Source organism: Spermophilus citellus (assembly GCF_964194105.1).
Source record: "Spermophilus citellus genome assembly, chromosome: 15".
NCBI lineage: Eukaryota > Metazoa > Chordata > Mammalia > Rodentia > Sciuridae > Spermophilus > Spermophilus citellus.
Window position 1 is genome coordinate 48,410,315 of NC_138195.1, and position 13,756 is coordinate 48,424,070.

At 38.1% G+C, this 13,756-nt stretch overlaps 1 protein-coding gene across 3 annotated transcripts in view; it reads left to right on the forward strand.

The window, feature by feature from the left end:
* Positions 1-727: 727 nt before the first annotated feature.
* Positions 728-13,756, forward strand: part of SAMD8 (sterile alpha motif domain containing 8) — a 60,355-nt gene continuing 47,326 nt past the window's right edge. Inside the window, exon 1 of one of the 3 annotated variants that reach the window (XM_081267170.1) lies at positions 728-1,008. In XM_081267170.1, coding sequence (XP_081123296.1) covers positions 835-1,008 — 174 coding nt within the window. In that variant the 5' untranslated portion in view covers positions 728-834. Of the gene's footprint in view, positions 1,065-13,756 lie in introns of all 3 variants that reach the window. The other 2 variants (XM_081267169.1, XM_081267171.1) reach the window with 2 other exon arrangements.

The following is a 13,756-nucleotide window of genomic DNA, read 5'->3' on the forward strand; positions in this document are numbered from 1 at the left end:
GGACCCTGATGGGTCTGGGAGAGGTATGAGCTCTGTTGGACATGTTCCCAGCTGCTCCTGGTCTTGAGTCCAACTTGAGGGTAAAGACAATTCCAGTGAATACCCTGGAAACAGTCTGCACTCCTGTCCACCCGAAGCATGCTCCCATCCCATTCAGTGTCAGAAAAACTGGTCTGGTACTGTATGGGGAGGCAAGGCCACGAAGGGTCTGGAACCTAGGCAGCTGGCTTTAGATTTGGTTTCTGCCAACGCTAGGGCTAGGTTGGGGGGGGGCTTCTCTTAGGGTGGAGTAGCATTGTAGAATGAGAATTTGGGTTGGTATGTAGATTTAGATAAAATACCAGTTTGGGCACAGATTTACTGTGATATTCAAACAATGATGTTTTTGGCCTTTCTGTGTTGTATGATCTACTTTGTAGAGCTGAAACGAGGATTGAGATATTTATATGGCATTTGGCATAGACATTGTCAGTGAATAAAAGGGGTCTACGATAGTCATGATCATTGGGGGTTGGCTCTTGAAAAGGAGCTGGTCTTCTGCAAAGGAATCAGGATAACTTCCTCCGGATCCCCAACTCCGTTTATAAATCCCATGGGTTCCTCCCTTAATCTACACCAGCCCTCTTTGGCGGCGGGGCCTGACGCATGCGCTCTCAGGCTCCACTGCAGCGTTTTCCCTTCTCTCCGGTGGGCTGGAATCTCGCGTCCCTTCCGGTCTTGGCCACGCCCCTTCTCCGGTAATGCTCCGCCTCCTGCCGGTAGTGCTCCGCCTCCCGAAGCAGTTCCGGTTCGGCACGGAGCAGCTGCCGGAGCGGCGGTGACGGAGCCGGAGCGATGCCTGCGCGCAGCCGCCACCGCTCCCGCCTCCACTCCGGCTCTCCGCCCCGGGTTCCGCCCCCGCCGCTTGAAGTGCTCCACTCCGGCGAGGCGCGAAGGGCCCGGGACTCCGACGGCGCCTCGGACGCCGACTCGGAGGCGGGTCGGGGAAGCCCGACTCCCATCGCGGAGGTGAGCGGGCGCTGAGGCTGAGGAGAGGGGAGACTGGGGGGCGCCTGCAGCCAAGGGTGAGTGAGGAGTCTGGGGTGGAGCCGGGGGCGTCGAGGGGCAGGGAGCCCGAGGGACCGAGGGGAGACGGTTGAGGGGGCCAAGAGAGTCCGCTCCAGAATGGAATCTGGAGGGAATGGAGGTTGTTGAGCCGACGGCCTGAAGGGGTGACGACGCCGGTGGCCGAGGGGCCGGTAGAGGCTGAGGCGCGAGAAGGACTGGAGGACGCGGAGAGGCTAGGGCTTGGAGCTGTTGAGAGCAGAGCACTGATGGAAGGAGTCCCCGGGAATGTGCACCCGGAGGAGGAGATGTTCAGGGAAGTGGGGAGAAGGGATCTCAGAAGCAGGCCTGGCCCGGGATTAACCCCTGGACAAGGAAGAGGGAACCGTGTTGGAGTGATAGCCGACTGACCGGGGTGGGGACGAAGGTATTGGAGGGCAGGAGTTAGGTTTGAGTGGAAGAGGCTATTGGATGGAAAGTCGTCTGGCCCAAAGGGTTGAGAGAAGGATTGAAAAGGAGAAGTGTGGTTAAGAAAGAAAAGGAGCCCTTGGGGATCTAATTTAGGACTTTGGCATTTTTACAAGTAGGTGTCTTTCAAGGCATCAAAGATCACTCGGGCAGTGTACTTGGATCATAGTGCTTTCTTTGTGGACAGTGGATCCTTTTAACAATCTGGATTGGTAGGGGCGGTATTCACTGATTTGTCTGCAGTGCTGGGGGAAGTAGTGCAAAGGAAGTGATGTTTTAAGACTGAAAGGAGTAATTCTGAAATTAAAGGTATCATTTGGATTTCTTTTAACCGTAATGATGTACTTCTCTTTTTCTTTGTATTTCTTAAATAAATTTAAATACCAGACAAGTTTAAATCCTAAAAAAAAAAAAAAAAGATTTAATACATTAACTTTAAATTTTGAAAATTTAAACGTGAAAGAGGAATTTGGGTGTTTTGATTTTACAGTCCCTCAGTGTGAGTTGGTAACATTTTCCCAGTTTGGGGTGACATACGTCTTTGCTACAGGGTAAAAATATGGTCAATTTAAGTATCTGGGTTAAGAAGGCACATAAAACTAGAAGTAAAATCATCACAGCCCCTGAGCCTACCAGATTTTCCTCTTGAAGATTACTTTTGACATATTTGAAGGATTAATATTCTAGTACCATTTTGCAGATATTGTATGAATAATATTTCAATAGAGTAATCTAGGAAAATTAAAAAGCAAATTCTTGTAGTTGGCAGCTAATATCACTGGGATAGGTGGCATATATGCTTTTTATAGAAGATGTAGTATCAAAACCATAATTTAAAAAATCAGAAAATTCTTGTAAAATTTATATTCACTGTAGAAGAAATAAATTAATTTCCTTTTCTAATTATTAAATTATAATGTGACTCCATGGGATCTTAGTTGGATTTTAGCTATGTGTCTCATGTAATGTTTTAAAACTTTTTATCTGATTAAAGATTTTGCAAGTTGTTGGCCAGTTTGAACTTTTTAAAAAGTATTTTCTGCTCTAAACAAGTATTTGCTGTCTAATCATCATAGGATGACAATTTACCGATTGCAACAAGCCTTTGAATTAGTTTTGTATATAGTTTTGTATATCTTACCTTCAAATGCTCAGTGGAACAATAATTATTTCTTCAAAGGAGAAGCAAATTCTTAGGTTTGCTTTTAACTAAGGTTGTCAAAAGATTAACTTCATAAAATACTGTTAGTGAATGCTGCATTCATTTTTTAAATTTAAAGTTTTCTGTAGCTTTGATTCTTTTTGGACATCAAACTGTCTTATATGAGAAAGAAATACAATTCCATATTCTGTTAAGTTACCTGTGAAAGCTCTTTTGAAAGATTGTGGTATTTGTTAAATAAGTGGATTAAGATTATTAAAGGCAACTATATTCTTTCATATCCAGATTAAAATGTCTTACTTTTTTGCAGAGATTTGGGGAAGGAAAATCTGTTTTTGTTTTTTAACTTTCTTATGTGTTTTATTTGTTTACAAATAAGGTATTACTTGTTTTACATATACTGTTATCCTTTATTTTTTGCTTGCATGTGTTTTGGGAATCCTTTTGGAACCTGGCATTTGTTTTTGTTTTTCTCTAAAGATCTGATGTAACTCAGTAGAGGGGTGTAATAGTAGGAAAAGAACAGAAAGAACCACTTGATTATGAGTATCATGACGGTGATTCTTAACTTTAGGGCTTGTGGTTCTTGAAAAATCAAGAACTTAACTAAAAACAGGGGAGCATGGACAGGGCACACATGGAGAAGATCCTTTACTTCCTCTTGACTATTCATCCCTTTTTTTTTTTTTTTTCCTTTTTCTGTGTTAGGGATTGAATCTTGGGCCTTGAGCCATCACCAAATTTTAAGCTGAAACGTCTAGCTGTTTATAGAGATTTTTATGCTTCCATATTGAAATGATATGTGGCTTCACTATACACTGAGCCTTTCCAGCAATATAATCATTTCAATACTGAATGTAATATAATGTGAGTCTATTAACAAGAAAACTTGGTTATAATAATTTTACCACAGTGTTTGATAATAAAATAGTGCTTTATGTGTATCTCAAGAATGATGTTGTGGGAGTGGTTAGTTATATTGTATTTGTCTTAAATTTTTATTGTGAGTTGTGGGTTTAGCTAAGCTTTTGACTTGTGGCAGAGGACAAGAAACACATAGAAACATAAGTATTATCTTGATACTTTTTCTGTTCTTTTGAAATTCTTTTGTTTTTTGGGGGGATACGGGAGATTGAACTCAGGGCAGTTGACCACTGAGACACTCCCCAGCCCTATTTTGTATTTGATTTTTAAAGACAGGGTCTCACCTAGTTGCATAGCACCTCGCCCTTTCTGAGGCTGGCTTTGAACTCTCAATCTTTTTATCTCTGCCTTCCTAGCCATTGAGATTATAGACATGAGCCACTGCGCTGAAATTCTTGAAGAAATTCTCATAGGTGAGAACCATGGATTCTCCTAAGTTAGAATCTTCTTCTGAGTTAAACTGTGTTACTGTTTTACTGCAAATCATTTTAGCTTGGAACTTTGAGACTAAATTGAATTGATGTTAGTTTCATCAATGTAATAATGGCATGAAGCAGAGATTGCCAAAACTGTACATTAAAATTTGAGTCCAAATTCAATAAGTTTTCGTAGTATGTAATAGAGTATGAAATCTTGAGCCAGTATCTCATTTTCTATTATGCTGATTAGATTTGGGATGAAGCATATTTACTTATTTTTGGAGGTGCTGGGGATGAAACCCAGAACTTTGTGCATGCTAGGCAAATGCTTTATCACTGAGCTTCACGCTCAGCTCCTGTGTAGCATATTTTTTAAAAATTAATTTTTACCTATTTAATACTTTTTTGTTGTTGTAGATGGCACACTACCTTTATTTTATTTATTTTATGTGGTGCTGAGGATTGAACCCAGTGCCTCAGACATGTGAGGCAAGTGCTCCACCACTGAGCCACAACCCCAGCCCAGTGTAGCATATTTTAAAAGTAAAAATTGTATTGGTTAATATGTCCAACTGCTAGTCTGCCCAAATATTTTTATACTGTTTAGAGTCAGATTTAGAATGTTATATACTTAGCTTCTTTATGCTATGTGCCAGGTCAGGAACCCTTGACTAAATTTACCACTAAATTGGATTGTAGGGTAAAAAATTTTTGTATGATCAATGAAATAAAGTGGACAGTGATATCTATTAGATTCTTATTTACTAAGCTCAGACAGTTCTGGATGTGATATAGAAATAGGTGCAACCTGATAGGTAAAGTCTTGGTTTAAAAGTTGGAGCCAGGAAAAAAAGTGTGTTCTTTGATATACCCAACAATTTTTGAGTGTAGTATATAAAAGTGCATGGTCAGGGAAGTAAAAAAAATGTCTCTGAGCCAGGCATGGTGCTGCAGGCCTGTAATCCCAGTGGCTTGGGAGGCTGAGGCAGGAGGATCAGAAGTTCAAAGCCTGCTTCAACAACTAAGCAAGGCCCTAACAACTTAGGGAGACCCCATCTCAAAATAAAAAAGGGCTGGGGCTTAAGCACCCCTGGTTCAATCACTGGTACCAAAAAAAAAAAAAAAGACATCAGTATTTCATGTCTTTTATTTAGTATGTATAGGCATATGTGAGTTAATAATTGATGTAATTCATATATATTTAAAGTGATGTGTTTGGAACAGTGAGAAATAATATTGTTTTCATTTTCTCCCTCCCCCACCACCTCTCTGGGCAGTACTGGGGATTGAACCCAGAGGCAGTCTGTCACTGAGCTACATGTCTAGCCTCTTTTTAAATTTTGAGAAAGAATCTTACTGAATTACTAAGACTGGCCTTGAATTTGTGACTTTTCTGTTTTAGCCTCTTGAGTAACAGGGATTACAGGCATGTGTCACTGTGCCTGCCTTGTTTTTATTTTCTTAAAAGTTATTTTTCAGGCTGGGGTTGTGGCTCAGTGGTAGAGTGTTTGCCTAGCATGGGTGAGGCACTGGGTTCGATCCTCAGCACCACATAAGAAAAGGAATAAATAAAAGTTATTTTATTTATTTATTTAAAAAAGTTATTTTTCTTCTGATTACCAAGTATACCATGCTTATTGTATAAAATATAGAAATTCTAGAAATAATTAATGTAGAAAGAGCCCACCTAAGGAATAATAGTTTAATAGTTTTGTATTTTTAATACAAAACCTTGTATTAAAAAAATACAATATAAAAATACAAAACTTTGTATTAAAAACTTTGTGTTATTTGTAATAATGGTTAATAGTTTTGTATTTTCTTTATTTAAAAATATACATATGCTACATGTGCTATTTTTAAGGAGCATTCTCCTTTTCAATAAAACTTTTTAAACTTTTTATTTTTGAAATGTAGATTTACAGGAAGTTGCAAAGATGGTACAGAGATCTCATGTACTTTCACTCAGTTTCCTGCAATAGTTACATCTTACATAATTATATAACAGTATCAAAACCAGGAAATTGACATTGGTACAATGTTCTTACATAGTTTTGTTGTTGTTGTTGTTGTTGTTGTTTGATCATGCATAGATTTGTGTAATCATTTCCCCAATTAAGATATTGAACTTACGTTCCATCACTACAAAGATCTCCCTGTGTTATTCTATTATAGTTTTCCCCTAGCCTCAACGCACACCATGTCTAGTTACTGGCAACCACTAATCTGTATTCCATTTATATAGTTTTATCAGTTTGAGAGTGTTACATAAATGGAATCATACAATATGTGACATTTTGAGGTTAACTTTTTCCCCTTCAGCCTAATCCCTTTGAGACTCATCCAAGTTATTGTGTATATCAGTAGTTTCTTTGTTTTCTTCCACGTTTTCATTTTTATTGCTGAGTAATATTCCATGATCGGAGAGCCACAGTTTGGCTATTCATATATTATAGGACTTTTTTTGTTTTCAACTATTACAAGTAATACTGCTGTGAATCTATATGCTTACGTGCATAGGTTTTAATGTACACATAAGATTCATTTTTCTGGAGTAAATACCCAGGAGTATAATTGCTGGGTTTTGAATAGTAACTCTGTTCAATTTTGTGGGGGAGTGAGTATTGGGAGATTGAACCCAGGATGCTTAATCACTGAGCCACACTCCCCAGCCCCTTTTGTATTTTATTTAAAGACAGTGTCTCACCCTGTTGCTTAGAGCCTTGATAAATTGCTGAGGCTTGCTTTGAACTTGATCCTCCTGACTCAGCTTCCTGAGCTGCTGGGATTACAGGTGTGCACCAATACCCTAACTAACTGTGTAAATTTTATAAGAAACTGTCAAAACTGTTTCTCCAGCATGGCTGTATAATTTTACATTTCTGTGCACAGTGTATAAGAGGCCCAGTTTCTCTGCATCCTTAACAGCATTTTGTAGTGTCAGTTTATTTTAGCTGCTTTAATATGTGTGGTACTTCATCATAGTCTTTATTTGCATTTCCCTTATAGCTAGTGATGTTAAACATCTGTGCTTACTTGCCATTTGTATATTACCTTTTTTGACATGCCTTTTTATGACTTTCTCCCATTTTCTAACTGTATTTTTTATTGTTTAACTTTTAGAGTTATTTATATATTCTAAACATGAGTCCTTTCTTACAAATATGGAAGATATTTTTTCCAGTCTGTAGCTTGTCTTTGCATTCTCTTCACAGGGTCTTTGATATGGTAAAAACTTTTAGTTTTGTAAAGTCTTTTATTGATTATTATTATTTTATTATGCTTTTAGGTGTCATGTCTAGGAAGTCATTGCCCTGTGTCCTTAAAGGTTTTCTTTTATATTATTGTCTGAAAGTTTTGTGATTAATTCTTTACACTTAAATGATTATTCGTTTTGAATTAACTTTTATTGAAGATGTGAGGCTTGATAAAGGTTTTTTGTTGTTGTTGTTATTGTTTGTTTTTCTTGGACTATGGATGTCCCGTTGCTTTAGCACTATTTTTTAGCTAAACACCATTAAGTTGCTTTTCATCTTTGTCAAAAATCTGTTGGCCAAGCCAGGTGTGGTGGTGCAGGCCTGTAATCCCAGTGGCTCTGGAGGCAGAGGCAAGAGGATCGCGAGTTCAAAGCCAGCCTCAGCTAAAGCAAAATGCAACTCAGTGAGACCCTGGCTGTAAATCAAATACAAAATAGGGCTGGGGATGTGGCTTGGTGGTCGAGTGCCCCTGAGTTCAATCCCTCGTAAGGCTCCCCCACCCCCCACCCCCAAAAATCAGTTGGCCATACTAGTGTGGGGCTATTTCTGGGTTCTTTATTTTATTCCATTGATCTGTATGTCTGTATCTATATTTCTGTCTACCAGCAGCACATAGTCTTGATTGCCATAGCTATGTATCTTGAAATTCAGTAGAAGGATTTTCCCTCTGTTCAGAGTTGTTTTAGCTATTCTAGTTCAAACTTCCATGTAAATTTTAAGATGCTCTTATCTGTATCTATAAAATACCTTGCTGGTATTTTCATAGGAATTGTGTTTAACCTTTGTATTGCTTTGAGAATTGATTTCTTTATTGTATTGTATCTGCCATCTTATGAGCATGGAATATCTGTTATTTAGATTTTTTTATTTTATAATTTTCATTTATACAGAGCCTATGTTGTGTTGTTAGATTTATCTAGACATTTCACCTTTTTTAAAAAACATTTTTTTTGCTTGTTGTAGATGGACTTTTATTGTTATTTACTTATATGTGATGCTGAAAATTAAACCCAGTGCCTTAAACATACTATGCAAGCGCTCTACCACTGAGCCACAATGCCAGCCCATCACCTTTTTACAAAAAAGTGATTATAAATGATTTTATATGTCCATGTGATAATTGCCAGTACATAAAAATACAGTTGATTTTTTTTTTTAAATGTTTGCAGTGCTGGGGATTGAACTTGGGGCCTTATACGTGCTAGGCAAGTGCTTTACCATTGAGCTATACCCCCAATCCCTACATTGATTTTTTTTGGGGGGAGTGTATGTGTGCTGGGGATAGTACTAGGGATCGAACTCAGGGCTTCTCTATAGTTAGCTACATACCCAGCGGCCCCCCCCCTTTTTTTTGGTTTTTAATTTGAGACAGAGTCTCATTAAATTGCCCAGGTTGGCCTCAAACTTGCATTCCTCTCAGTCTCAGCTTCCTGAGTCTCTGGGATTACAGGTATATACCACCACATTCAGCTCCTACAATTGATTTTTTTGTTTGTTTGTTTTTGAGGTATTGGGTATTGAACCTTGATGTATTCTGCCATTGAGCTACATGTCCAGCCCTTTTTACTTTTATTTTTTTATTTTTTATTTTTTTTTATTTTTTGGAGACATGGTCTCACTAAATTGCCCAGGCTGGCCTTGGACTTGCAATCTTGCTAACTCAGCCTCCCTGAGTCACTGAGATTACAGGCAAATGGGGTCAAGCCCTGCTATATTTGATTTTTATATATTGATTTTATGTCCTTTCAACCTTTGTGAACTCACTTTTTAGTTAAGTCTCTTTTTTGTTTTTTTGGTAGATGCCTTGGGATTTTCTCTGTAGACTATCATCATCTGCAAACAGAAATATTTTTCTTTCTTTCCAAAATATTCATCTTTAATATCCTTTTCTTGCCTCTTGTGCTGGCTAGAACTTCTAGTGTTATGCTGAACACAGTGTTAAGAATAAACATCTTTGACATATTCTTGATCTTAGGAGGAAAACATTCAGTTTTTTAGCTTTAAATAAATGTTAACTGTAGGTTTTTAAAAGAAAGGATGTTCTTTATCATATTAGGAATTTCTTCTCTATTCCTAGTTTTCTGATAGTTTTTATCACAGTTGGGTGTTTATTATTTTGTCAGATGTGTTTCTGTATCTATTTGTATGTTTTGTGTTTTTCTTCATTAGCTGGTAGATAACAATATAGTAGATAACATTGTTTGATTTGATTTTCAAAGACTTTGCATCCCAGAAATAAACCCTCTTTGGGCATGGTGTATAGTTCATTTTATACATTGCTGAATTCTGTTTGTTAATATTTTGTTAAGGGGTTTTATAACTATATTCATGAAAAATATTGGTCCCTTGAAATATGGAGTGAGGTTACCTCAAAGATTTCTTAAATTTCTATAGACATTACCTGTGTAGTGTCAGGTAGAGAGGTTTAGGTTTTCTACTTTGCTGGTTGGAAAGGAGAGGTGAACTTCATTGTTTACCTAGTGGGGGGTCAGATGAGAGGTTGTAGATGGCCTTGTTATTTCTGAGCAGTGATAGTAGCCCTGATTCTCCACCAGGCCTCCTCTGACAGCACTTCAGTGAGGAGGGGATGGGATATGCCTCATCAGTGTTAAGTGGGCAGAAAGTCCAGGTTCCCCGTGTCATTTCCTCTGATACTATGTTAGGGGTGGGAGAGGCAGTAACAACAGTCTCAGGTCCCTTCTTGGCCTTTTCTGATAACATCCTGGTGTAGGGGGAAAAATATAGACTGGTTACAATAGCTGACAAGGTTAAACATCTAGGTTCTCACAGGGTATGATGGCATGTGCCTATAATCCTAGACGACTCAGAAGGCTGGGTGGGGCAGGAGGATCACAGGTTCAAAGCCAGCCTAGGCAATTTAGTGAGGCCCCAATTTAGTGAGGCCTGTCTCAAAATAAAAAAATAAAAATGGCTGAGGATGTGGCTCAGTGGTTAAGCACTCTGGGTTCAATCCCCAGTACTTTTTTTCTCCACCCTCTCCCATTAACCCCCTCCCCCAATTTAGGATGTCCTCTTGGCCTTTGCTGAGAGGATAGAAAGGGAACCATGTTTTTTTCCCCTGTGGTTTGAGTTGGAATAGGATGGTTATTGTCTAAAAAGTTTTTGTCTTGCCAGGCTGCCTCATTTCTGGTTGTTTGGCTTTTCTTGAGGCCCTTTTTGTCTGTATTCAGTGGACTTTTATAGGTTGCTGGCTTCTCTCATATCCAGTGTTGGATAAATGTGGCAAAACAACCAGCCAATCACAAATACCCACTGTACTCAGTACTCTTGTTTTTTTTCAGGTTCCATTGTGCTTAGCCATTCTACTTTCCTCTCTACCTCAGACATATCTTAGGTTTATTTTATGTAGAATATCCATGGAGTAATAGGGGAAAGTTTGTGTACTTCATCTTCCTGGAAGCAGAAGTCCACACATGTTTTTTATTTTTAATGAATCCATCAGAAAGTTAAAAGTGCAAAACATGTTTCTAATGAGGGTATCTTAAAGATAACTTTCCCTCCTTCTGTGCCTTTATATATATATATATATTTTTTATTGGTTGTTCAAAACATTACAAAGCTCTTGACATATCATATTTCATACATTAGATTGAAGTGGGTTATGAACTCCCAATTTTACCCCAAATGCAGATTGCAGAATCACGTCGGTTACACATCCACATTTTTACATAATGCCATATTAGTAACTGTTGTATTCTACTACCTTTCCTATCCTCTACTATCCCCCCCTCCCCTCCACTCCCATCTTCTCTCTCTACCCCATCTACTGTAATTCATTTCTCTCCTTGTTTTTTTTCCCATTCCCCTCACAACCTCTTAACATGTAATTTTGTATAACAATGAGGGTCTCCTTCCATTTCCATGCAATTTCCCTTTTCTCTCCCTTTCCCTCCCACCTCATGTCTCTGTTTAATGTTAATCTTTTCCTCCTGCTCTGTTCTTAGTTGCTCTCATTATATCAAAGAAGACATTTGGCATTTGTTTTTTAGTGATTGGCTAGCTTCACTTAGCATAATCTGCTCTAATGCCATCCATTTCCCTGCAAATTCCATGATTTTGTCATTTTTTAGTGCAGAGTAATACTCCATTGTGTATAAATGCCACATTTTTTTTTTATCCATTCATCTATTGAAGGGCCTCTGGGTTGGTTCCACAGTCTAGCTATTGTGAATTGTGCTGCTATGAACATCGATGTGGCAGTATCCCTGTAGTATGCTCTTTTAAGGTCTTCAGGGAATTCCTTCTGTGCCTTTACTTTTCAGAAGCAGTTTCCAACAGATTCAGCCCATCACTGTTTTTCATTGTGGCTTCAACCCTTATAATTTGTATTATGCTCCTGAAGATTATTCTTTCTAAAGCACAATTACTATGTCATTCTCTTGCTTAGAGATTTCCTGTGATTCCCATGGTCCTTAATTTGATAATTAATAGTTTCTATGATGTGGCCTCAATTTGTAGTTTGTTTATCCTAATACTTCCATGTGCCTTTTGAATACTAATGGTTCTTCATTGTTTCATTATTTGCTACCTTCACTCATAATTTCGAACATACTTTTATTTATCCATCTTCCTGTAGTGTTTTGTCCCTTCTTTGAGGCTGAACTCAAATGTCATTTCTGAGAACTCTTTGCCAGTTTTACCAACTGAAAATAACCTTTCTTTTCCAACTCCCTTGACTTTCCAAATTTTTAACAAGTTACCTAAGAAACCACTTTTTAAGTGTTGTTTAAGGTTTGAGTGAGCCAATTATGTAAAGAACGAGCAATTAGAATTCCTTTTTCCTTTTTAAATGACTCGTCAATATCCCTTTCTAGACCATCAAATTATTGAAGGTAGAATCTAGATACATGTCTCATTGCCCAGCGTAGTGTTCTTCACATACTGTGTGCATAGTGAATATTTAATAGATTAATAAATGTGACATCTTAAGATTGTATCCCCAATACCTTAATATCTAGCACTAGTATAAAGGAAGCACTTTGGACTGGGGATGTAGTTCAGTGATAGAGCACAAGCACTTGCCTAGCATATGTCAGTCCCTGAATTCAATTTCTGCTATAGGAAAAGAGCAGGAGGGGCAAAATGAAGATGGTGGAAAAGAGAAGAAAAAGGCATTTATTGAATGCAAAATTGTGACTGAAGAGTACAAAACTTGTGGTTTAAAAAGCCTTTATTATTAGGCAGTCTTGTTGTTATTGTATTTATCTAGTGTAACTGAACATCTTTGATGAATTCCTCTGCTGACAACTAGAAAATATTTAAATATGTATGAGATCCATCTCTTACAGTAGTGCAGAAACCCTCGGTTCCCATATGTTCTGTAGTAGGTAAGAACATAAACTTTGAAATGATATTGTCTGGATTGAAAACTTATCTGTAATATTTACTAGTATAAGCTGATCTTGGGCAAGTTGCTTAGCCCCTTTATGTCAGTTATCACATCTGTAAAGTGGAGAAATTAATAGCACCTACTTTATATAGTCATTATAAGGATTATTTGACCATAAAAGTAAAACACTCAGAAGCCTTTTTAGTATGTTGTAAATGCACAAGATAAGATTTGAACCTGTGAGGTTGATTACCAGATTGTGTTCCTGGCAAATTTACCAAATTTGTGATGTTGTGTTATCTCTGGGCATTTAGACTTTCCAAATGTATTGGTATAAAACTGTCTGAAATGGGTAGGGGATGTAGCTCAGTGGTAGAGCTCTTGCCTAGCATGTGTAAGGCCCAAGGCCCTGGATTTAATTCCCAGCACTAACAAAATAAAACACTGCCTGAAAAACACTGAACAATTACCATAAAGTTTTATAGTAAAAATATAAATAAAGGAAATTTTATGATGAAAATTGTCCAGTTATACTCATAGAAATGAAATAACCAGCTATCTAAAAGTAATTTTTTTCTCGTGTTTTTTGTTGTTGTTGTTGTTGTTGTTGTTTGTTTGTTTGTGTGTTTGCCTTATTTTTGCTTTTTGTTGTTGTTGTTTTTGGTACCAGAGATTGAAACTAGGAGAGCTTAACCATAGAGTTACATCCCCGGCCCTTTTAAATTTTATTTTGGGACAGGGTCTCTCTAAGGTCTTAGGGCCTCAGCCTCCAGAGTCCTTGGGACTACAGGCCTGTACCTCCACTGCCTGCTCTTGTTTTTTTTTTTTTTTTTTTTTTTTTTTTTTTTAGTGATTCTTTTTGGAAGGGCATTGGGGAATTTAGTGGTTAAAAAAATTATTTTGAAATTATGGCATTTGCAGGTAAATGGATGGAGTTGGAGAATATCATGCTAAGTGAAGAAGCCAATCCCCCCAAAACAAAGGCCAAATGTTCTCTTTGATAAGTGGATGCTGATCCATAATGGGGTGGGGGCCATAGAAAAAATGGAGGAAATTTGATTTGGCAAAGGAGGGAAGAGTAGAGAGGGGGCATGGGGGCCGGAAAGATGGTGGAATGAGATGGGTTACCCTA